At 42.2% G+C, this 24,898-nt stretch overlaps 2 protein-coding genes across 2 annotated transcripts; one reads left to right on the forward strand and one right to left on the reverse strand.

The window, feature by feature from the left end:
- The first annotated feature begins 1,465 nt into the window (after positions 1-1,465).
- Positions 1,466-18,161, forward strand: HSP90B1 (heat shock protein 90 beta family member 1). Its single transcript, XM_084809624.1, has 18 exons — positions 1,466-1,675; positions 3,145-3,244; positions 5,262-5,403; positions 5,489-5,605; positions 5,950-6,281; positions 7,580-7,691; positions 8,283-8,396; positions 9,324-9,440; positions 9,754-9,891; positions 9,975-10,052; positions 10,157-10,222; positions 10,741-11,010; positions 11,188-11,433; positions 11,514-11,650; positions 13,975-14,053; positions 14,252-14,407; positions 15,195-15,299; positions 16,218-18,161. Exons 1-18 carry the CDS (start codon positions 1,627-1,629, stop codon positions 16,245-16,247), a joined length of 2,388 nt encoding a protein of 795 aa, XP_084665750.1. The 5' UTR covers positions 1,466-1,626; the 3' UTR covers positions 16,248-18,161.
- On the reverse strand, positions 18,072-23,103 carry UQCC6 (ubiquinol-cytochrome c reductase complex assembly factor 6). Its single transcript, XM_084809625.1, has 3 exons — positions 23,006-23,103; positions 21,617-21,743; positions 18,072-19,632 (listed from the first exon to the last, which is right to left on the reverse strand). The coding sequence occupies exons 2-3, from the start codon at positions 21,722-21,724 to the stop codon at positions 19,537-19,539; spliced, it is 204 nt and encodes a 67-aa protein (XP_084665751.1). The 5' UTR covers positions 21,725-21,743; positions 23,006-23,103; the 3' UTR covers positions 18,072-19,536.
- Positions 23,104-24,898: the final 1,795 nt, after the last annotated feature.

The raw sequence follows: 24,898 nt of genomic DNA on the forward strand, positions 1-24,898 counted from the left end.
TGCCACCGCCATCATTGCACACAATGGCAGCTTGTTAGGGTAGCAGGAGACTGCTCAATTGTCAGGAGGCTTGCGCACCCCAATGGATCATCTTGTGCATCCCCCACTTTGGGGACCACTGCGCTAGGGAGCTTCGGCAATCTCAGCGTATATCAGTACAGAACAAAGCAAGCAAGCAACATGTCTGCCCGATAACGAAATTACTACAGTGCCGTGTCCAGGAGTTATCAATGGGATGCAACACAGACATAACGATGGTATCCTGGACCACTTGCCAGGGATGGGCTGGGGAGGTCCAGTCTTATGATGGTGCCAGTCCTTCCTCAGGGACTGGCTTCAGAAGTTGGGTGTTGAGGACTATTGTTTGATCCCTTGGCCATTGTTGAATGCTCTTGTTCAGGGATCTTGATCCTCATGTTATTTAACGCATATGGAACCTCTGGGAGAGATTGCCCCGGGATTTGGGGTGCGTTGTCACAAACAGGCAGGCAATATGCAGTTCTATTTCCCCATCTCTTCTTAATTCCAGGGAAGCTATTAATGCTCTGAATCTGCGTTCGTGCTCTGAAAACGCAACCAACAGGGCTGTTGAGCCGTTTTCTCAATCAGCAACCACCGAGACGTGTCGGTTGGCGTTTTTTGAAACTGGCACAGACCTCGAGGCGCCTCCTTGAAGGCGCGCTCTGCATCGCTTCAGCGGCGTCGCCGATAGTTTTTCTTTCGGGGACTACAGCTCCCATCATGCCACGTAAGGCGTTTCCCAGCATGCAGAGCAGCATCGACGTCAGCACGGAGGAGACCAATGGTGGGCAGGAACCTGCGCTTGCGAGCCTATGGAGCATTGCAAGCTGGGAACGTTTCTGCAGGCTTCCTTTAAAAAGATTTCGTCTTCAAAATTTGGATGCCGTAGGTCGGCAAACGTATATCTGGCTCAACAGAAAGGGAAAACTTGTGTTGGAAGAAAGATGTCCCCGCTGACCTTCCTCTGACCAACTTTCTCCACATGTTTGACGTGATAGGCACAAAAGCGGGGGTGAAGGTTGTCATAGAAACGTGTCATTTTGCCCCGGAAGTACTCGTGGGGGCGTTAAACGTGTATCTGTACATTTTTTTAAAAAAAAAATCCACACTCACGTTTAGTTCGCAGAAGCAATCAGCGCCACATTCACCTTAAATAAACGTAGCGGGGAGGGGGGGACGCAAACCAGGCCTCTTACTCCCGCCTTCGACACTGATTGGCCCGTTAACATAGCAACAACCAATCGAGCCCAGCCACGCTCTGGCGCCGGGAAATCTCACCTGGAAGGCGGCGATTGGCGGGAAGAGAGCTCCGCCCCTCCTCTCGCGTCGCCCTATTGGTCCCGTGTTTGGCGTGGTGCGCTCTGATTGGCGCGGCCGGGAGGCCCTTCCCCCCACCCAACGGCGTTCGCTAGTGATAAGCTTGGGGGGCGGGCGGGCTTGGATTAGTGGCTTTGGTCGTTAAGGTGCAAGGAGGGAGTCGCTCCGAGGGGGAGGGTTTTTTCTCCCTTTTCCGACGGCCCCAAGTCCCTGTCCTTCGGCGCGCGCGTGGGGGGCAGGTGCTGTCCAGGGTAGATCACACCTCAGTCCGCTCCTGGTACCGCCGCGATGAAGCCGCTGTGGGCGCTCGGCCTCTTCTGCCTTCTCCTCCTGGCCGGTGAGTGGCGGTGGGGGAGGGGTTTCTGGAACATTCCGCGGGTGGCGGTTGGGGGGACCCCTTTTAATTGCGCGTCCTTGCCACCTATTACCTCAGGCCAACTTCTGTGGCCCGTTAAATTCATCTGCCGGCGTTTTTGTTTTTCTCAGGGGTGGTGGTGGCAGGATGGAGACATCCTCGTACTTCTGTCAAGTGTGTGTGTGTGTGTGTGTGGATTAAAATGTGTTTGTGGGGGCCCTGTAAAGGTGGAGTGTATTAGCTTCGGCGATACTTGTTTTCCTCTTAAGTAAAACCTGCTTAGCATCGCACTTTTAAAGATTGCCCTCAAGCTTCTGCCTTTGGCCCGCTAAACTCGGGAGTGAGACCTGTTGGGCTCAGTGGAGTTTACTTCTGAGTAAACACCTGTCTAAAAGGCTTTGTACTGTATGTCTGAGCTGTGGGGGAGAATAGGTGGGGCTTTGCCACCCGGGTAATTAGGTGGGAAGCATTTGAAATAAAGTGCTAGTTCTTCATTGTTTTTTAAACCATTTTTTTATTTTAAGTTTCAACAAACAACAAGAACAAAAAATTGTGTTCTTGACTATGTGAAGGGGAAAGGGCCTTTGTATTCTGGGTATGTGTAAAAACTTCATTAGAGTGCTTCAAGAAATCTACGAGGTGGGTTATCAGGGCAAGTGTGAAGATTAAGAGTGATTTTAAGGAGAAGTGAAACTCTGAGATAAATGGCTAATGAACAGGGTTGGCTTTGGACATTGGACTGGGCCGGCTGCACATAGCAGTCCTATTCATTATTTTGCCATGTACATTGGCAACAGTGCTCCCCTACTTGACCATGCAAAGACAGGAGTGCTGAGCAAATGGCTGACTTCATCATCTCCTCTTGGGAGCACCCATTTGCTGTCTACTTGTGCTGCAGCCTCTTATTACCATGTCCTTAAAATCAGAGAGAACTTTCTACCCAGTCGACAGTTATGTCCTGTTCAGCTGGCTCTTTTAAAGTGCGATCTTACCCGGCAGGAAAAAAGTCCTACAACTCCCAGCATGCCCTAGCCAGCATGGCTGGCTGGGGCATGCTGGGTGTTGTAAGATATTCTTCTGTCTAAACTTGCATAGGGTCGCGCCCTTATTCAGTTTCTCACCACAGTGGAGTGTGGCTTAAAAGATTGCTTCATAAGCTTTGTGTTTATGCAAATTAGATTTCCTTCCTTTATAGAATATATCCAGCTTAATTGGGAGAAACATCACTAACATAGCCCAGCAAATGCCAACTAGGTTTCCCATAGTAGTGTAAGTCAATATGATAGGAGTGGTGGAATGCTCAGAGAGTCCCATTTCCTACTTTGAAAAATTCCATGATCATAAAGTGTTGTCCAGTTCCTCTATGTTGTATGCATGTCTGCAGGGATCAGCTGCCTTGCTTTGAGTGACTGCCCTGGTACTAACCTGTCCAAAACTTACCTTTTTTTCAGCCTCAGCCCGAGCTGATGAGCTCGATGTGGATGGCACCGTGGAAGATGACATGGGTAAAAGCAGGGAAGGATCCCGAACAGATGATGAAGTTGTTCAGAGGTTTGTTTTGGAAATAACTCTGTAAAGCTGGAAAAAATGTACACTCTGAACACATGCTTCCCAAATTGGCTTAAATGAGATATGCCTCCAAGTAAAGGTAGTTAGGGTTAGGGTAAAAGTCTGATACCTTGTTTTAAAATATTCATTAGGTTCCATACTGACATACTTTTGGTTTATAGTCAGATTATAATGATGGTCAGTTTGTTTGGTAGAATTTTTGCCATTTATCCACAGGGCTGGAAAAACCTTATCCAAGTAAGTATATCCAAGTAGAAACTTATCAATCGCAATAAAGTAACTTGTACAAAGTGTTCTAGGACATAATCTAATTGGGAACATTAGTGCTTTGTTAGATATACTATTGTTAAACCAAAATCTTAGACCAATAAGCTTATTTACTTTTCCTAAAGAGAGTTGGTTTCTACAAGGTGCTGCATGCTTTTCTATACTGAATAACTTGCTTGCCGTGGCAACTACAATCACATGAACCATAAGAAGCAAAGGTTTACTTTGTGTAGCTGTATTGGGGCTTCTCAACCTGGAGATTCCATGAGGATGAGAAATCGAACAGCAATCAGAAGCACTCCATGGAATTCTTACGCTAGGAAGTGGACAGTAGCTAAAATTGGAACTGAGAGTGGGGTAAGGGAGATCTGTCAAGTGCTCATTTTGCACAGCCACAGAGAGGATTGGTTATCATGACGCAGCCTGGTTTTGTGATCGGAGAACAATTGATAATATGAGGGAATCACATCTTATAACTTGCACAGTAATCAATCTCATCTTGACCCAGCAGCAAGATGCTAGGAGGGATTTGCTTGTTGATGCTTGAGCCTTCACTGCTGATGGGGAAGGAGATAAGAGTTTTCTCTGTGACTCCTCTTCTTTACCAATTGCTGATAAAGCTTTATAACATGCTATTTATAGAACATGACATGTTATCTTAGAGCTCTGTCCTTTGTAATACTGAACTGTCTTGATGAATCCCATAACATTCTGGAATTGTGTGCATAAGGATGTTCTGACATCACACACTATTGGGAGTATCAAAATTGCTAGAATAGCTCCCTGTGAGCTAGAGACCTGAAAAGGTAATACATTTGCAATCCAAGGTATTTTGATTGCCAAAACATCTGAAAACACAACACTTGTACTTCTCTCCCTCTAAACAAGGAAGTTGTAAGGTGCTTCCAAGTAGTTATGGTACTTCCAGGCCACCCAAAAAGCTGATGTCTGCCAGATATGTTGTTCAAGCCACTCTGATTACTGGTAAAAATTGAAAGGGGGAGCATATTTGAATCGGGCCAGATTCAAAGTGCTGGTATTCAGAGTCCTAAAAGGCTTGGGCCAGGTTATTTGAAGGATCACCTCCTCCCATATGTACCTGCCTGGACCCTAAGGTCATCTTCAGGAGTCCTTCTGCAGGAGCCCCTGCCAAAAGATGTAAGGCAGAAGTTTGCCTGGTACCTATGTTGCACTCTTTCCAGCACCAGGTGAAGACCTTTTTATCTTTCCAGGCATTTTTAGTATTCCAGTTTTTTAGGTCTGCTGTCTTAAATCTGCTATTGCATTTTAAGTATCTGCACTACTTCTAGGTTTTACTCTGGTTGTATTTTTATTCTCTAGTTTTATCTATGTTTTATATTGTATTTTCTGTTGTATTTTTGTGGTTTTAATTTTGTGAACCACCCAGAGAGCTTTGACTATTGGATAGTATAAAAATGAAATAAATAAATCTTATACCTAACTAAACAGTTGAGTATGAAAGTTTCCATTCTAATAGACCCTGGTACAGAGTAGGCAAACACTACAAAGTTCAGAATTCTTGTTGCCTCTGAAGGCTTGGATTTCAGATAGGGGTCATTCCAATTGCAGCAAGGAACATATATCCATACTTGCAGAACAAAAACTTAATTTACTAGAACTTAAAGATAACTCAATACATAATCACCATCTAGAGAACTTGGGTTATCCAGTGGTTTAAAAATACAATAAAACTGGTATTTTCTGTCTACAGGGAAGAGGAGTCTATTCAGTTGGATGGCTTAAATGCATCCCAGATAAAACAAATTAGAGAGAAGTCAGAAAAATTTGCCTTCCAGGCTGAAGTAAACAGAATGATGAAGCTTATTATCAACTCTCTTTACAAAAATAAAGAGGTAAGCTATATATTAATTGCACGTCAGTACTGGTACAAATATTTCTATATGCATGTGTCTGACTGTTTTTAAAAATTTACTCTAGATCTTTCTGAGGGAATTGATTTCAAATGCATCTGATGCTCTAGATAAAATACGACTGATATCACTAACTGATGAAAATGCTCTTTCTGGTAATGAAGAACTTACAATAAAAATTAAGGTAAGATGCCAGTTCTGTTTCTCTTACTGCAGCCTTGGAGTAAAGTTTTCCTTGTATTACATGTATTTTTGTTTTTACTGTTACAAAATTTTATCATAGAACTTTGTAAACTACTTTGAGAATACTTTTTAAAAGGCAGGGTATAAATCCATAAACTAGGAAGTGGCTTGCTGTTTTCTTACTGCATGTGAAGGAAGATATTGATGGTATGACATAGAATGGTTAAGGGCTAATGTCTTGCATTAGAATTACTTATAAAGTAATGCTTTAATTGATGTATTTGTGGTGATGGGTTGAATTGATGAGACAATGAGTTCTGAGTTTGTTTGTTTGTTTTTTTGCAGTGTGATAAAGAGAAGAATATGCTTCATGTTACAGACACTGGCATTGGCATGACCAAAGAAGAGCTAATCAAAAACTTGGGTACCATTGCCAAGTCTGGTACAAGTGAATTTCTAAACAAGATAACTGAGATGCATGAAGAGAACCAGTCAACTTCTGAGTTGATTGGTCAGTTTGGTGTTGGGTTCTACTCTGCTTTCCTTGTAGCAGACAGGGTTATTGTCACATCAAAGCACAACAATGATACTCAACACATCTGGGAATCTAACTCAAACGAGTTCTCTGTAATTGATGATCCTCGAGGAGACACCTTGGGACGAGGCACTACTATAACGTAAGTATTGCAAGTGTTCTAAGTACATTACTCATTAATGAAAACAGATACGTTTGGCTTCTGCTGAGTACTGTACATTGTCTTAGACCTGTCAGCAGATTCTAAAGATAAAGCCTGCAAAGTAGGGCACAAATGTCCCTAACCAAGGGGTTTAATACTTCCACGTGCCTAAGATTAGTATTAAAACTCCCCACCCTGCTGTGATATCTCTGGCTGGATCTACTACTTTGTCTTCAGTACCATGATGTCACAGCTGATCTGTGCTGTGCAACAGAAGGACTTCAGATTGCTACTTTCTGATTCCTTACCTAGCAAGTGGCAAAATTCTGCACTATTTTCACTCTGTAGGGAATGGCTTTTATTGTAAGTAGGGTGAAGCACTTGTTAAGTATAGGATTCCATTAGGATCTGCTGAAGGTGTCTGTTGCTGGAAAATAGAGAAGTGCATGACTTTCTCAGAAAGTATCTTTAGTTTGGTCCATGGTTGAAATAGTGTGTAGGTGTGATAGCAAGGTACATAAAAATAGATTTAAAATATGGATTTTTTAAAAAATCGTAAATACCATGTTTCTCCAAGAATAACTGGGTTAATCATCTAAATAATGCAGGTAACCAGCAACGTTATCCATTAAACAACTTCACTTTTGCTAGTCTTTAGAACATGTTACCTAAAAAAAATAATATAAAGTAATTATACAAAAGTATCCCATCATACAGTGTAAATAATACTCTATTTAGTGGTCAGATTTACACCATTTTTGAAGTATCAGTACAAAACTTGATTGAAAATAATTACACCCTGCGCAACAGCAAGGAACAATCTGGCCTTTGTGTTGGCTCCCTGCTTCTGTAATCTTGCACATATAGCTAGATTTTGGGTAAGACATAGATGGAAGCACCAGGTGCTGTGGTGTATTGCTCTCTACTCATAGGAATTCTCATTAGCAACACCTAATGTGCAATTGCTATCTCAAATTATCATTAAAGAGGCTAGGACTACTGATACCAGGCAAAATTGCTTTTGACAAAAGGAACATATTGTACTTGAAATGCTGGGGTTGTGTATGTTTAAAGTATCCAGGTTAGGCTGCCAACACGGTGGTAGCATTTATCAGTTGTATCGTGCATAGTAAGAATTTGTGTTATAGTATTTTATTGATATTTCAGTTTGGGTAACTTGGTTCAAAGGCCTAGGAAAGTATAGAAACACAGTGCTGATTTTCACCTGAAATGCAAATTTAATATAAAACTGTTGCTTTGAACTAATGCAGTGACGAATGACTTATTCTGTTTCTCAGCCTTGTTCTGAAGGAAGAAGCTTCAGACTATCTTGAGCTGGATACAGTTAAAAACTTGGTCAAGAAATACTCACAGTTCATAAACTTCCCTATATATGTATGGAGTAGCAAGGTAAACATTCCTAATATTGTTAACTTGTAAAGTGGTTAATCTAGGTGGTATCAGTGTTGAAAGTCAGTTTGTAGAAACAAAAGTTTATGTGCTTTCTTAATGAGTCTGCTGCTATCTGTACTTGAGCACAAAGAAAAAACTACCTATAGAAGTTTGACCTGAAAAACAAGGGTCTGCTTAAACAAATGAGATTGCAAAGCAGTCTATAAGAATTCATCACCTAGTAGACAAAGCGAAGTCCTCAGAGACCCTTCTTGGATCACTTTTATACAGCAGTGTCCATAAGACATTTGTTAACGTTAAGCAATTAAATGAGCCTGTGATTTCCTGGGGATTCTAAAGGCTCCCTGATAACTAGAAACTAGGTTTTAGCAGCAACACACTTGACTTGCCTATAATAGCGAACAGCATAAATTTGCATGTGATGCTTCTGGTGGTTATTTATAGAATGTTTACAGCTTTACTTGCTTAAATGCAGCATGACAAGTTCAGATTAGCTCCAATCCCATAACGTATTTATGATGGACTGTATGGGAAAATTTGCAAAGCATACAACAAAATATGTGAATTCACCTTCAATTTTTTCTGCAGACTGAAACTGTACAAGAACCTATTGAAGATGAAGAAGTAAAAGACAAAGATGAGACAGATGAGGAAGCTGCAGTGGAGGAAGAAGATGAAGAGAAAAAGCCAAAAACTAAAATGGCAAGATTTCTTCATGTTTTAAAGTGGCTTGAGTAGTGAAACTTTAACTCCAAAACAACTGTCAGTTAGACTTGGGTGAATCAGTAAATCTATCCAGATGAGAGTAGTGTATATAGGATTGTATATTTCTAGATGTATAAGTCATCATGTACGAAGAGTGATCTCAGTTCACTGAGTGCTGGTCTCCTCACAAAGGCAAAATGCACAATTTACACACACGAAGGGAGCTATCGGCAGGCCTGGGGAAGCCCAAGATTAGAAGTACCAAAAAATGCCTAAGGGACCCCCCAAAAAACAGACCCAGTAAGGACTGTGCATATGCAGTGGGCACTGACTGTTGCAGGAGTTGGAGAGGGAGTTGGAATGGGATGTAGTATCTGGAATCCTGAGCAGAACTCCACACGACAATATTTTGTTGCAGGTCCCAGTTGTTTTTCTAAGTTATATACAAGTAATTATGTGCAGGGACATGTATATCTACAGGCAGACCAAGACTTGCCTGCTATTTTCTGTTGTCATAATCTCGGCATTCATCCTTGCTTGTATTACTACTTCAAAGTTCCTTGATTGCTGCTGTCGCAGAAAAGAGATTCCTCTTATGTTTGCATGATGCATAATAAGTTGATTCGGAAGGCACATGATGTAGTGACTTGGAAGCTAAGCAGATCTGGCTCTAGTTAGTTTTTAGACGGGCAACACCCTGGGAATTCTATGCACCCTGCCTTGAGTTCCATCTTGGAAGGAAGGGGGTATAAATAACAAAGTAATATGCCATTATGTAACATGCAAGCTAAAGATATGTTGTTCCATTTGTGTGTGTGTGTGTGTATATATGCTTCTACCATTGTAGTTCCTTGAAAGCATAAGTTAAATGTGAAAAAACCTTTCAGGAGTTCTGTGAATGAATGATTCCGAAATATTTTTCAGGTTGAGAAAACTGTCTGGGATTGGGAGCTTATGAATGACATCAAGCCAATTTGGCAGAGACCATCTAAAGAAGTGGAAGAAGACGAATACAAAGCTTTCTACAAATCCTTTTCTAAGGTGTTCTTGCTCTTGCATCTTGGGATTAGAATAGAAACACTGCACGGCAATCAGAGTCCATAGTAGTAATAGGGTTGAGGAGAAAATGTGAACAGATGCAGCTTGTGGGCTGATGTTCAGGGTAGATGCCTGGGCTAAATATGGTATGCCTTTAGCCCTGAAACTTTTTCAATAGTCGACATGCTGGGGCTAGTATGTGGTGCCTGTCTGAGAAACTGGATCCTGGCTGGAGTGAGGGAAGCACAAACTCCATGTGTTTGAAACCAGTTTCTTCATTTGTGGAACTGAAAACTGATTGCCAATCTTTCTGCAGGAGCCTGATGATCCTATGACTTACATTCATTTTACTGCTGAGGGAGAGGTGACGTTCAAGTCCATCTTGTTTGTTCCCACCACTGCTCCACGTGGCTTATTTGATGAATATGGATCCAAAAAGAGTGACTTTATAAAGGTAAAAATAACATGTAAACTCATTAAAAAAAAAAAAGTCGGAAGAGTTGCAGAAATAGCATTAATGATTTTGTTGTCTTTCAGCTGTATGTCCGGAGAGTATTCATCACAGATGACTTCCATGACATGATGCCCAAATACCTAAACTTTGTCAAGGGTGTTGTAAGTATCTTCAGGAATAATGGGCAGTGGCCTGTTTAAATCCCACTTTCTTTCTTTCTTTTTTTTTTAACAAGCCTCTCTAAATGGTCCTCTTTTAACTGTAGGTAGATTCAGATGATCTTCCTCTAAATGTATCTCGTGAGACTCTCCAGCAGCACAAACTGCTAAAGGTATGTCACTTACTGATTAGACTCAATTTTAACTACGGCTTTCTGGGGTTAATTTATTAGGCTTTATAGCATGAGCTGTAGAACAGACAATACCTAAAAATTAGGAGGGAATGTGAAGCCTCTCTGTTTTGTCTAAAGAGTTTGGGGTCAGAGTTTGCTTGCTTTATCTGAAGTGTGGAGCCATTATCAGCCCACAGACAGATCTCTTTCTCAGCAAAAAGAACAGGATGGGGTTCGATTTCTTACAACAGTCCAGCTACCAACTTATTCCCAGTTTTAGCAGTGTGATATTGGGGATGAAGGGAGGAATGTAGATTCTTCTGGAAGCTGGACAAAGCAGCCATATTAAGGTCTCTTGCAGATGAGAGCAAGAGATCTTTTAGTGAGAGAGCATTTATGGGAATATGCCATCATGATGCATTAACTTACACTATAACTTCTTACCTTTCTCAAAACTCCAGATGCTCTGGAAGTTGTCAAATACAATTGTCCTTGCATTTATCTCCATGCATGTTTAGGTTATCAGAAAGAAACTTGTCCGCAAAACACTTGATATGATTAAGAAGATTGCCGAAGAACAATACAATGACACATTCTGGAAAGAATTTGGCACAAACGTCAAACTTGGAGTAATTGAGGATCATTCAAATCGTACCCGACTAGCTAAACTACTTCGTTTCCAATCTTCTCACCATGAGAGCAACCTTACTAGTCTAGACCAATATGTAGAAAGAATGAAGGAGAAACAGGACAAAATCTATTTCATGGCTGGCTCAAGCAGAAAGGAGGTAAAAAATGGAACTGTCATGGTGATCCATTATTGAATCCTTCTATTGCTGTCATTAAAACTTTTATGACATGGGAATATAGTAGTAAAACTCTTTACAAAACTACTGTGTTGTTGATGCTAAATGTGTGGTTTGGAATCCTGTAGTATTGTCTTCATGTTTGAACTTGCTTTGTAGGCTGAATCTTCACCATTTGTAGAACGGCTTCTGAAGAAGGGTTATGAAGTAATCTATTTGACTGAGCCTGTAGATGAATATTGCATCCAGGCTCTCCCAGAGTTTGATAACAAAAGGTTCCAGAATGTTGCTAAGGAAGGAGTGAAATTTGATGAAAGTGAAAAGTTGAAGGAAGCCCGTGAAGCTTTAGAAAAAGAATATGAACCCCTTCTAACTTGGATGAAAGATAAAGCTCTAAAGGATAAGGTATGTGCATACTAATTCGGTGCTCTCACAGAAATGTTTATTGCTATGTTTAACTTCACAATAGTGTTTTTCTGTTTTAGATTGAAAAAGCAGTGTTGTCACAGCGGTTAACTCAGTCCCCATGTGCTCTTGTGGCTAGTCAGTATGGATGGTCTGGCAATATGGAAAGAATTATGAAGGCTCAGGCTTACCAGACTGGCAAAGACATCTCCACAAAGTAAGGCATCAATTTTTCAGAAGTGCCTTCTAGATGTTATATAATAATAGTTAATTTATTCTATACAGGCTGGTAGTCTTCTGAAGAAAGTACTCCTTGTCTCTAGAGCAGTGGTGGGCAAGCGTCAGGCTTGTGGGATCTTTTTTTTTCTTTTCTTTTTTTTACTAGAGCCCTGACATCCACCAGCTGGAGCCTGATGCAAAAGTCTTACATTTGAAATTAAAGAATTGTGAGCCCAGGAATAATCCAAGCTTTCTTAAATGTAGTGGTATAATTTAGAAGTGGGGGTAGATCATTTTGTTGCTCCTGTTAAATAATTGGGAGTCAAAAATGCCTGCTATCAGCTGCATATCACCCAGGGAACTACCAGTAGATCCAGACCTACCTTCTGCCCACCCCTGCTCTAGAACCTCTAGGTGGACTTACCTTGCAAAGCATTAAGTCTGAATCATGTCTTCCACTTTCCTTAACTTCTAGTAAGCCCCTTAGATCTTGCAGGTCAGACCTCAAGTAATTATTTAGCAGTTGGCAGGAATCTACTTCCAAAATTGGAAGTAAAAACTATTCCATTAAATACTTGGTGTCAAAATAAAGAAATTACTTCAGAATAGTGTTCAAATTCAACTGCTCATAGCCTTCAATCTGTTACACTTAGTCCAGGACTAATACATCTTAAAGACCACCACTCCCTCCCTGTATTGAACCTCCATGCTACTTAAGATACTTTTGATTGGACTCTGCACCATTTACCCTAGTTTTGCTATGTGAGAAGATAATTAACGGCTAGTAGCTGAGCCCTTGTGGCTTGCCCAGGGGTTCTGTCATTTTAATCCTGGGTCGGGAATAGCTTCACCCTCATGGCCTTCTGAAAGGGCTGCAAGATCCATTCACTTCAGGTGACTTTTTGGAGACTGATCTGATAAGGTGTGTGTTCACTGGCTGCTAAATTTTATTTTTGGGTTAAGATGTCTGTTACATATAGTTATGGTTTTATATTCTGTTACTTTTTTTTAACAAATTGCTTTGAGCCTAGGAAGGGCTGTATACCAGTCCTTAAAATTACTGCATACAGCTCTCAACCATACTAGAAATAGGTCTATACCAGGACATAACAGAAAATTAAGAAACTAGCTGATGTAAAGTTTGAGTTTTCATGCAAATCTTCAGTTTTAAAGTATGTAAAAAGAAAGATGGAAATGAAATAATTAGTCAGGAGCTGACCTATTAGATAAGGAAATGTTTTTAGTTGCAACCCTTTTTAAGTCCTGTCCTTTTGTAGACCAAAGAGCTATTAATTTTATTTAAAATCTACATTCATCAGGTGTAAGTAAAGCACCCTTTTGATTACAAAGGTTCATGCCACTATAAAGCAATCCAAATAAGGAAAGGAAAGGTTCCTCCTGTGCAAGCACCGGATCATTACTTACCCATAGAGGGATGCCGCTTATGCTGGCGTTTTCATGGCAGACTATAGCAGGGTGGTTTGCCATTTGCCTTCCGCAGTCAGCTGGGTACTCATTTTACCGACCTTGGAAGGATGGAAGGCTGAGTTAACCTGAGCTGGCTACCTGAGACCCAGCTTCCACTGGGATCAAACTCAGGTCGTGGGGAGAGTTTCAGTTGCAATACTGCCGCCTACCACTCTGCCCCAGATGCTTCTCTGCCAACAATGGTTATTTTTGCATAGTATCGATTCATATGAATTGGGCATTTTTGAATCCAAAGATGTAACCAAGTTTTGGATTTACTTGGGTAAATGCAAATAACTCAGTCTTCCAAAATGGTTGCCACCTTACCCCAGTCTTTTGGAAAGTCTATGCATCTAATGTTAAATTCATCTCAGTTGAACATAGAACTCTAAATGTGGGTTCTATTCAGTGCTGCATGAGGAGAAAAATTGGACTTCCCTTTTCTCTACATCCCTGAGCTCCCCAAATCTCCTTGAGGGTCCCTAACCCTTCAGAACAGACTTGGGGGGGCTGATGGGGGAGAGGAATCCTTCCTGCTGGTGGACAGACATTGGATATAACTATGATATGAATTTGGTAAATGATGCAAGAATACTGTTTGAAACTTCTACACTAGGGCTACATGGTGGGACATGCTTTTTAGTAAACATCCACCGCACAACACCATGTCATACAACCAACTGCAATTCTGTCTTTGCCTGAAATCACCGAATTGCCAACCCTGTTTGTCCCTTCTGTAACTTTAGAAACTTTCTAAAGAGTATTGTTAAAGTTCGGAAGTCTCATCCCAAAATAGTGTAACATGACAATAGAATATATTTAGTCGCCCTCAAATATTCAATTTTTCCCTTTTAGTTACTATGCAAGCCAAAAGAAGACATTCGAAATCAACCCTAGACATCCTCTCATAAAAGACATGCTCAGGCGTGTTCAGGTAAGAACATTTCAGGATACTTGTGGTCTGTACTGGAGTTGAGTCCTATTCTTGCATCCTTCAAGCATAGAAAACTTTTAAACTATTAAAGGAACTTGGTTTTTCCACAATGCCAAATGCTGGGATAACTCATTGCTACAACGTATTGGGCTATAATATTTTTTGTTGTATTAACTCCTGTGTTATTCTTTTAATCAGGAAAATGAAGATGATCAAACAGTGGCAGATCTTGCTGTGGTTTTACTTGAGACTGCTACCCTTAGATCAGGTTATCTGCTTGCAGATACAAAGGAATATGAACAAAGGATAGAAAGAATGCTTCGTTTGAGTCTGAATATTGACCCAGAGGAAAAGGTTAGTCAAAATGTCAGGCAAGTGTATAGTCCCTCAAACTGGCATTTGTGTTCATGGCTTAATTAGGTCTCCATTCTAAAAGCACTTACTGTACTTGATACATTGCAGGAACTTGGTTGCAGGAAAGTTCAAGGATCATTGGACGATAAGTTAATCTGGTCAAATGCTAAATCTCATGAAATGCTATATACAACAGGCCTCAACTGTGAGAGCCAGTGTAGTGTGGTGGTGAGAGTGGTGGACTGGGAGCCGGGAGATCTGGGCTCTAGTCCCCACTTGGCCGTGGAAGCTCACTGGGTGACTTTGGGCCAGTCACAGACTCTCAGCCCAACCTATCTCACAGGGTTGTTGTTGTGAGGATACAACGGAGAGGAGGAGGATAATGTAGACCGCCTTGGGTTCCTTGCAAGAGGAAAAAAGGCGGGATATAAATGCAATAAATAAATAAATAAATAAAACTGTTCCTTTTTCTGGAAAGCCATTCACCTACAGTGCTTCTGTGGTATAGTTGCTTTAACAGAGACCCAGTTTGGTAAAACCTAATGAGTGAAGTTAAGTGGCTCTTGACAAATCCTGGTTCCAGTGACCTTTCTAGAAATTTGGCCATTGGAACTAGTGCTTAAATTTGATACTGGTTCTTCAAAATGAAGTCTTAATGACTAATCCTGCATTGTCCACAGAGCTTCTAAAAATTATTGCACCTCATATTGATGAAAAGTTACTATCATGTGATAAAGTATATTGGTGTGGAAGTCTTTCATTCAGTAAATTAAATTATTTCTGAAAGGTGGAAGAGGAGCCTGAAGAACCAGAAGAGGCTGCTGAAGAGGTAGAACAAGAGGAGGAAGTTGAAGCTGATGAAGATGCTGAAGACAGTGAAACAGAGAAAAAGGTTAGTGTGGTTAAGGCAGAATGGTGAAGAAAGTTGTTTAACATGTTGTCTCTTACAACACCAGCTCTTGTCAATCACCATGTTTTGCCACTGCTCATGTTAGTTGCAAAAGCAGGATATGAACATAGCTAAAAAAATCACTTGGCCTTAACTATCTAAGGACTCTTGCATACTTCCAACGTGTGGTCAGAAGCCACATTGGGGACTTCAGGTTATCTAGTTCAATTTTAGTGGAACTTTCATTTGACCTACAATTGTTGATGTAAGCTTCCCCAACTTAATGCTTTTTAGATGTTTTGGACTACACCACCCAGCATCCCTATTAGCCATGCTGGGAAGGGCTGATGGGAGTTGAAGTCCAAAACCTCTGGGGGGCAGCAGGTTGGGGAAGGCTTTGCTGTAGAGGCTTGCCCCATACAGAAATTAATGGAAAACTTAAATAGAACTGGGATTTTACAATGTCCAGTGTTTTCATTGATTCAGTGAACTACTGTTAGAGCAAGATATAGATTCTACAGTGGCACATCAATGTTTTGGTTTCTTTTGAACACAATTTTAACATCAGTAAAGATGGAATTCTAATACTTTTTCTCCAAAGGAGAACTCCTGCCTTCTCCCCTTTCCCCCCAATAATACAGCCCTGCATTTCTATCTAGTAGGACAATTTCTGCTGTGGAGATACATAAATCTTTTGGCATGATTGTGTATTTGGTTGATTTCAATTGCATCCATTGAACTGCCCCAGCAAGTGAGAAGAGTAATATAAACATGGCAGATAGTGTACCTTATTTTTATCCCTATCAAGTAGCAAACCTAGAAATTGCATTTTACTGGGAGTCCTGCCCAGCATTACTTTGTAGACAGCAAGCGCTAGTGTCTTGAAACATTTTAAGTAATCCTTTCTTTGTTTCCTTGCAGGAGTCCACAGATGTAAAAGATGAATTGTAAAACGCACTCACAAATAGTATCCTGTGTCTGGGATGAAGCAGCAATGTGAACTAAATTTGTGTTTTTTTCACTGTAAAATGTTGGGGGGAGGCTTAGGGTTATGGGCAGAAGAGGATTTTTTTAAGTTGCATTTTTTAAACATTCCTCACAATGTAAATTTGTACTATTTAACTGACTACTTGGTGTAAAATCTTGTCATGTGTACAAAATTAAAATGTTCACACCAATTGCTGTATGGGGCACTGAAGTACTTACTTGCTTGGAAGTAATCAGTCAGTCTGCTAGTTCAGTATCTTGTAGCAGGAGAAACAGCAGAAGAGGAAAGTCTTAAGATAGGAGTTACTTTATAAGAGCTTTAAAGCTGCTGGCCTTAATATATATCCCACTCTTCTATGGACAGTACCTATAGCAGCCTCTGCTTAACTGTGTAGCGTTAGTTTTTAAAGTTCCTAGCTGGCTAGAATCTCAGGGGTCCTCAAGAGGGGGGAAAAAAGTATTCAGGAATGGAAGGCTGTGAAATATTTGTGTATTGCTTACAGCTGCAACATCTTACTTGTAATAGCCACTCCAAATCTAAAAGTGGGATGTTCTTGAACTCTAGCCTCGAGGAATAATTTACTTGCCAAGAATGAGTATTACTCTGTATTTCTGATTTGTGTAATATAGGGATGGGCAGCTTTTACCTCCCCAAGGGCTCCGCTCATGTTCGATGGGTAGCTGAGGCCATGCACATGTACTCCCCCTCCCCCTAAAGGATTGCTGGGAGAGAAGAGAGGCTGTCACCCTTGCCCTCCTCCCAGTGATCTTGATCTAGGTCACTGGGATTGGTGGGTGGAGGAGGCTTTAACCTCATCACCAGCCATCTTGCTGTGAAACTGGACAAGCGGGGATGGCTCTACTCACATACCCTGTGTGGCATCAGCAGTGTGGTGGGGAACTGGTGGGCATTGCATGGGCTATGGGCTGCCCCACCCATTATAGAGTAGATCATTGAATGGCTTCCTTTTTTTCTCTGCATGTGAACAAATTGCCTCAAGACACATTTTGAATTTAGTAGGAGAAGATCTAAGTTTAACTGACGTAATGTTAATTTCCCTTCATATATAATTATGTTGACATGGATGACAAAAAGCTGTAGTTATTCTGTGGTGGAACTTTGAGGTAAATTAAGATGTATCGTTGTATGGTACAGAAGAGTAAATAGCACCCTTACCCATATGATTCTTCTCACACACCATCCTTGACTGCATATACTAAAACACCCTGCCCTGTGTGTTTAAGTGAGACAGGAGCATGTGATAGCTTTGAAGTGGATTGGAGTTGGTCTATCTTGCCTTGCTGATAGCCTGTTATACTAATCTAAAGGTTCTGAATTGAAAGCAAAGGATGTGGGAGACTTGGGTTCAGATCTGCATGCCAGCATGGTTCAGTGGCTAATTGTAGGCCAGTTCCTTTCCCCCAGCCTAAACCACTTAAGCTTATTGCAAAGATAAAATTTGGGGGGTGGGGTGAAGGGAGCATCTGCCATCATGAGTACCTTGAAAGGGTGGAGATAAACTACTTCGGGGAGAAGAGAAAAACAAGCAAATGGTGCTGTCCCACAAATGCTTGTGCAACTCATGACATTTGCACACTGCCATAATGGGCAACTTCCATACCAATTCTCATGTTCCTTGTAAAAAAAGTTTCTTTACGTCTAGTTTCGCTTCCTTCTATGGCACTTGTAACAGTTTGTGCAATGCTTTTCTGTTAATGGCTCACACCTGCATGGAGGACACCTTGCTACTTGGCTTATAAATAAATGAAACATGACTACTTGAAGTGTTAATAGCAAGAATTACTACAGTTCTATCTTCCAAGAGCAAACATCAAAACTTCATTGCCAGACTCTGTATTCTATTACTACTTTCCTTGTCTCTTATCCGAAAAATAGCGAAGTACAAGTCTGACATCTTATGGACTTAACAGGACTCAGCTAGCTGATGTTTGGGATAGTGGGGTACAGACATAATTACATGTGGACTTCCACTAACACAACAGGAGTTTCCTTTGCCCTCCACTGCCCTAACACCCTGGAGCAGATTTGTGGGGCGTACAGGAGAGAAATCTGCAGAAGGATGGTTGAATACAATCCAACACACACGAAAGTGAATAATTGCCATGAGATGCAAGGAGGCAGCAATAGAATTCTAAGCAGTTTTGTGTGGCCCAAAGCCTTATTCCAGATAACATTCCAAGCATATTTCCCATAAATCAGGGCAAAAACTAGGTGGGTAGGAATTGATATAAAGAGAAATTGGCAGGTACTCTATACTTTTAGCAGCCATGTATCTGCAACGATGGGAACTTCCAGATTTTAGCTGTGATAGGGTGGTAAGTCCATTATTGTAGGTTAAAAATGCAGAAGCCTGAAACTATAGGCTAGGCAGATTCTATCAAATATGGCTGAAGACTTAATATGGTCTAACAAAGGATACCAGCTGCTCTCTATTTAACAGGGTACATTTGGATAAAACAAATCCTATATTCACATGTACTCGCCAGTAACTAGCACAAGAAATGAGTATGAGAGCAGAAGCGTTGAGTGCTTCCATGTGACAACTCAAATGGCTACATTTCACATCAGCTATGCTATTGATTGAACTATCTGCAAGATCAGCCACAAATAAAATGTATTTTGTTCATCTGAGGTTGCTAGGGCAGGAATGCATTCCTGGGCATCCAGAAGTGTGTTCAACTGGCCCTTCTTCCACAAGTTCAGTCTACCTGCAGAAAGCCCACGTCGAAACATTTGCAACTTCTTAATACGGAACTTAATGAGCTAAGTGTGCAATCCTATGCACATTTAGATAGAAAAAGTTCTACAACTCCCTGCATTCACCAGCCAGCATAAGTGGTACCCTAACTGTATGAGGAGACATCCAGCCCAACCTAGATGGGGTTAACAGCAAAAGTCTTTGCAGGACTTAACACATCACAACAGCTTGCAATGAACTTTTTTTTAAGAAAAAGGTGGAAATAGGCAGGGGCTGTTGTCTTGTGGCACATCCTGAGAACCATCACAGCACATACATAGGGAGGCAAATAGGACAGAGCTGAGCAGGAGGTTGTCTTTGTGACAAGCAAAAGGAACAGGCTGTAGAAGTGGCAATCTCTGGACTCTTCAGAAAACAGGCATACAACAGCTAGGAATTTAATATCCCTTGTATCTAGAAAACGTCCAGTTGTACAGGTTGAATTATAAATATTAAACAGTTTATGGCGGGGTGCGATGACATTCCTTGCATGGTCACTGTTGTGAAGGCTGAACTTGCCGCTTTCTTTCTTTGAGACCCAAGAGTTCTGTTCTGAGTTCTCCAGGCTTGGGAGGAACTTCAGGGATTGACTACAAAAAACACACAAATCCATCACACTGACATCTACAAACTTTATTTGGATTTACAGCTACAATTCTATGCAACGCTTACTGGAAATTCTTACAGGTGGAGGAGCCATATCTAAACTAGCTACCTCTATCCTATTCAACTATGAGATATATAATTAAGGGCCAAAAGATAGGAATTTCTTGAACTGAAGCAGTTGTAACATTTTCTGTGTAAGCTATCTTTATTGTGACCTCTTAATAGGATTTGGGGGTACCACATACCTACACATTGTAATCTTACGCACATTCATTCATTCATTTATTTATTTTCTATACCGCCCAATAGCCAAAGCTCTCTGGGCAGTTCACAAAAATTAAAACTAAACAGCACACAATAAAACAATTTAAAATATATAGAACATTAAAACCACAATATAACAATACAACCACAATAAAACCTAGCAGCAGTGCAAGAGTTTAAAATACAGATTTAAAACAGCAAAGCTAAAAGTTTAGAAAGCTAAAATGCTAAAATGCCTGGGAAAATAAAAAGGTCTTCACCTGGCGCCGAAAGGAATACAATGCAGGTGCCAGGCGAACCTCACTAGGGAGCTCATTCCAGAGCCGGGGTGCCGCAGCAGAAAAAGCCCTCCTAGTAGCCACCCACCTCACTTCCTTTGGCAGGGGCTCACAGAGAAGGGCCACTGACGATGATCTTAAGGTCCGGGCAGGCACATATGGGAGGAGGCGATCTTCAGGTAACCTGGCCCCAAGCCATTAAGGGCTTTGAATGTTAATACCAGCACTCTGAATTGGGCCCAGAAATGGACTGGCAGCCAGTGCAGCTGAAAAAGTACTGGCGTAATATGAGCTTGCAGGCCAGTCTCTGTTAACTATCTTGCTGCCCTATTTTGGGCCAGCTGAAGTTTCCAGACCATTTTCAAAGAGAGCCCCACGTATAACGCATTGCAGTAATCCAGATGAGAAGTTATCGGAGCATGGATAACTGTAGCTAGGCTATCTCTGTCCAGATAAGGGCGTAGTTGGTATACCAGCCTAAGCTGATAAAAAGTGCTCCGTGCCACTGAGTTCACCTGTGCCTCAAGTGACAGTTCTGGATCCAAGAGCACCCCCAAACTACGAACATGATCCTTTAGGGGGAGTGCAACCCCCTCCAGAACAGGTTGAATATCACCTAGCCGGGCAGACGAACCACCCACTAACAGTACCTCCGTCTTGTCTGGATTGAGTTTCAGCTTACTGGCCCTCATCCAGTCCATTACCGTGCCCAGGCACTGCCTCACCTGGTTTTGATGAGAAAGAGAGGTAGAGCTGGGTGTCATCCGCATATTGATGGTACCTCAGCCCACACCTCCAGATAACCTCCCTCAGCGGTTTCATGTAGATGTTAAACAGCATGGGGATAAAACAGAGCCCTGTGGAACCCCATGGCACAATTGCCATGGCACAGAGCAATAATCCCCCAGCACCACCTTCTGGAATCGGCCATCCAAGTAGGAGCGGAACCACTGCAGTGCAGTGCCTCCAACTCCCAACCCAGACAACCTATCCAGAAGGATACCATGGTCGATGGCATCGAAAGGAAGTAAATCCCATCCAGTTCTGTAGGACTTTACATGGAAGTAAATCCCATCCAGTTCTGTAGGACTTATTTCCAAGTTCTGAGTAAAATTACATGTCTTCGTTCTCTGCCTTGGGATAACAAAGACATCTAGAGCCCTGGGGAGAAAGGAGTAAGGAGTGCCCAGCCATTCAGGCAACAGACAAACTGCCACTGCTCAACAGCTCATCTAAGGGTGAACATGGCTCCTCCCTCTCTGCTCTTGGAGAGGGAAAAGTCCTGCTGTCCTGGAAGGAAGGGAGGATATGCTACCCCAGAGCTATGCCATGTGCCAGAAGGGGTTGAAACTGTTGCAATGTTTATTGTATTGTATGACTGAAGCAAAAGGTGGGGTAGAAATATATCAAGTGGGGGGGCACTTACAAGATCAGGCCTGTAATATCTATGGACAGCTTCTGCACCAGCAAACATGGCCAACATACTCGCACTCAGCATTTTCAGGTAGCGAGGCCAAGATACTCCTGCAGGCATGGCCAAGAGGGGCCAGCAGCTGGAAGAAAAGTCAGAGAGCAAGACAAGGCCCTAGTAGTTAAGATATGGTTTTCCATAACAGAGAATCTGACCTCCTAGATGAGAAAGGAGACAAAAGGCAGTCTAGGGGGAAATGCAGAGATCTAGTATTCTAGCTACCCCAACAACACTCATGGAATAGGGAGTGACAGTGAAGGCAAGGCGATGATCCTGGCAAGCACACCTATTATACATTAAAAGTTAGTTTGATGGGTAATTTGTTGTAGCTGTTTTAAATTTTGTATGTTTTAATTCTATTGTAGGTCCCCTTGAGTCTTTTTTTGAGAAAAGTGTCTAAGAAATTTAATAAAGAACAAATAATATTTTAAAGTGCTTTATTATAATCCTTACTGCATTAGTCATGGCAAGTTTTTTAAAAAGATAGAACAACGTGCTCAAAGTCACACAAGGAATAGCCAGCATAGAGGTGGAACTGCAGAGATTTGGGATCTTTTATTCATAGAACATCTTAGATGCTGGATCAATAGGGCCTCCAATTTGACAGCTAGCCCAGGAAAGCTTCTGCCACAAATAATGTGTTTGTCTTTAAAATGTTACAGGACTCCTTGTTTATGTTGCAGTAGACTAGAGAGAAACAAGAAATGGAAGGCCATGATCCGGAAAAACTATCTGTTAATCTTACTCCTACTTGTTTGGAACCTGAAATCACTGGGAGTTATTTTTGAGTATGTATGGATAGGATCATGTGGGAAAATACCGGGGAGCGGGGGATAGAAGCTTGAGCGGGGGTAGGCAAGCTGGTGCCCTCCAGATGTTTTGGATACAACTCCATAAACTCCAGCCAGCATGGCCCATGATCAGGGGTTCTGGGAGTTGTAGTCCAACATTCTGGAAGACACCAGGTCGCCTACCCCTGAGTTTGAGAATCACTGAATTCCCGAACCTGCTCGTTCAATTTGTCCAGTTCGGACGTTCTACTTATTAGCAAGTTATTAATTACAGCCGCTGTGGGAGAAAAAAGGAGTGATCTTCAGCTTTTATGTCCCACCTGTTCCTGAACCAATTAGGTTGGGATTCTTCCACCCCGAGATCATACAAGACAATGCGAATCGAACAAATCCAATGTGATAAACACGTATCTTGCCCAACAGACACGTGTGTCCTTCCACAATTCCAGAAAGGAATCCAAATACTTCGTCCCTACAAAAAAAACAAGCACACTTTCCTCCCACAAAGCTCGACTGGTTGCTAACGTCGGCCAGAGCTGCCGCTGCCACTTACCTACATCAGCTTCCGATAGTACAATACTAAATACTGGTTCTATAGTAGAAGAGACAGATCGATCCAAGGGCAACCGAAGAAGATTCTCTTTGGCCAATAGAGATGGCAGAAGATAAGAGCGCATGCGCAACTCGCGCGATCACATGTCAGAGAGCGGTGCCCCTCGCCCTCCGCCGACTCCAGGAACGTGAAAGCATTGTAGATATATATAAATATAGAGTGATATACAGTCTCAACTTCTGGACAATTAGAAAGTAGCCATTGCCAGCGGACGTGGAGCGGCCTCGTTTTAGTCTGCAACATCTCTCTGACGAAAGCCCTCTATTTTTCGCATCGCAGGTTAAGAGAGGAAAGTGCCAGTTCAAATTTCGACCGGAAGGGTTATTTCAGTCTGCCACGTTGTGTGACTCTATAGTTTCGCTATGTCTATGGTGCAAACTAGCGCATGCAAGAATGTCCTGCTCCCCTCTCCACTTGGAAACATGCGCGCAGCGGCGCGGTGGGTTTAGTGATAAGAGGGCGGTGCTTCGGTTGGAGGAAGAGCTAGTGACCTCCCTGTATATCACCCTCCAGAAATTGTTGGCCGCCGACTCCCATCAGCCCCAGCCGGTCGGGATGATGGGAGTTGTAGTCCCTCGACATCTGGAGGACCACAGTTTGCTCACCCCTGCCCCTACATAGACTGCAGGTTTCTTTGAGCTCAACAGCCTCTTCTCTAGGACTTGAGTTCGTTTATATACTAATCTTGCTGCTGCTGTAGCATAACACCAGGCCGCATGTGTTAATTTTCCTGGTTTGAACGTGATGTGCAAGCTATTCCTCATGGCTGAGGATTCCCGGTTTTCACCATCGCCTGTGTTTTCTTCCAGTGGTTCGACATGGGGACATCCCATGTTCTCAGTTTTGTATTTTGTAGCCCCATTTTACAAGTGTTTACCTGAAATTACCCCCCCGCAAATCCAATAGAATGTATTTTCTAGCAACTGGTTTTTCCAATTACCAACCTGGTGCCCGCCAGATGTTTTGGACTACAGCTCCTATCAGCCTCAGCCAGTATGGCCAATGGTCAGGGATAAGAAGATAAGAAGTGCCATGCTGAATCAGACCATAGGCCTATCTAGTCCATCATCCTGTTTCCCTCAGTGGCTAACCTGATGCTTGTGGGAAGCCCACAAGCAGGACATAAGGGCAAGAGCTCCCTCCCGCTCATATCCCAGCATACTGCCTTTGATACTGGAGGAAGCATGTCGCCATCAGGACTAGTAGCCATTGATGGTTGACTAGTAGCCTTATCCTCCATCACTTTGTCTAATCCCCTTTTGAAGCCATCCAAGGTGGATGCCAGCACTGCATCTTGTGGTAGCGAATCCCAGAGTTTCCCATTCTTTCCTGGCTTTCTTTTCCACCACTCACTGTAATTGGCTTACAGTGGAAGATAAAAAAAATCCCTCCCCCCACCCCAGGGGCGGAAGTGAGAGCTGTCCATAGAAATCAATGGAGAAATCCAAGATTTTAAAATAACTACGATTGTGGGTGTCCAATCCCAAACAAAAAGTAGCAGCAAAGAAAGTTCTAGATTTGCAGCAAGATTTAGGTTTGCACAAAACATCTCTGAGGGTGCATCAAAGCTCTAGTTCAATTACCACCTCCCAGCCCAAATCTGCCATGCAGTTGTTTGCACTCCATTGCATACGACACACTGCACTTTTACGGCCGTGGGACTTACTTCTGAGTAGGACTACACTGTAAATGTTTTTTTTTTAAGAAAAAAACCCCCAAACCAATCACCACCTCCCTCCCCAGGAAATAAGTCCTGAATAAGAAAGAGGTCCTCTTTTGTTTGGGGTTCGTTACTCTCACTCAGTGGAGACCGGGGGCTCCGATGTCAGTGGG

The sequence above is a fragment of the Heloderma suspectum genome, chromosome 7 (genome assembly GCF_057233095.1).
Source record: "Heloderma suspectum isolate Gila_16-S chromosome 7, 16-S_ref, whole genome shotgun sequence".
In the NCBI taxonomy this organism is placed as follows: domain Eukaryota; kingdom Metazoa; phylum Chordata; class Lepidosauria; order Squamata; family Helodermatidae; genus Heloderma; species Heloderma suspectum.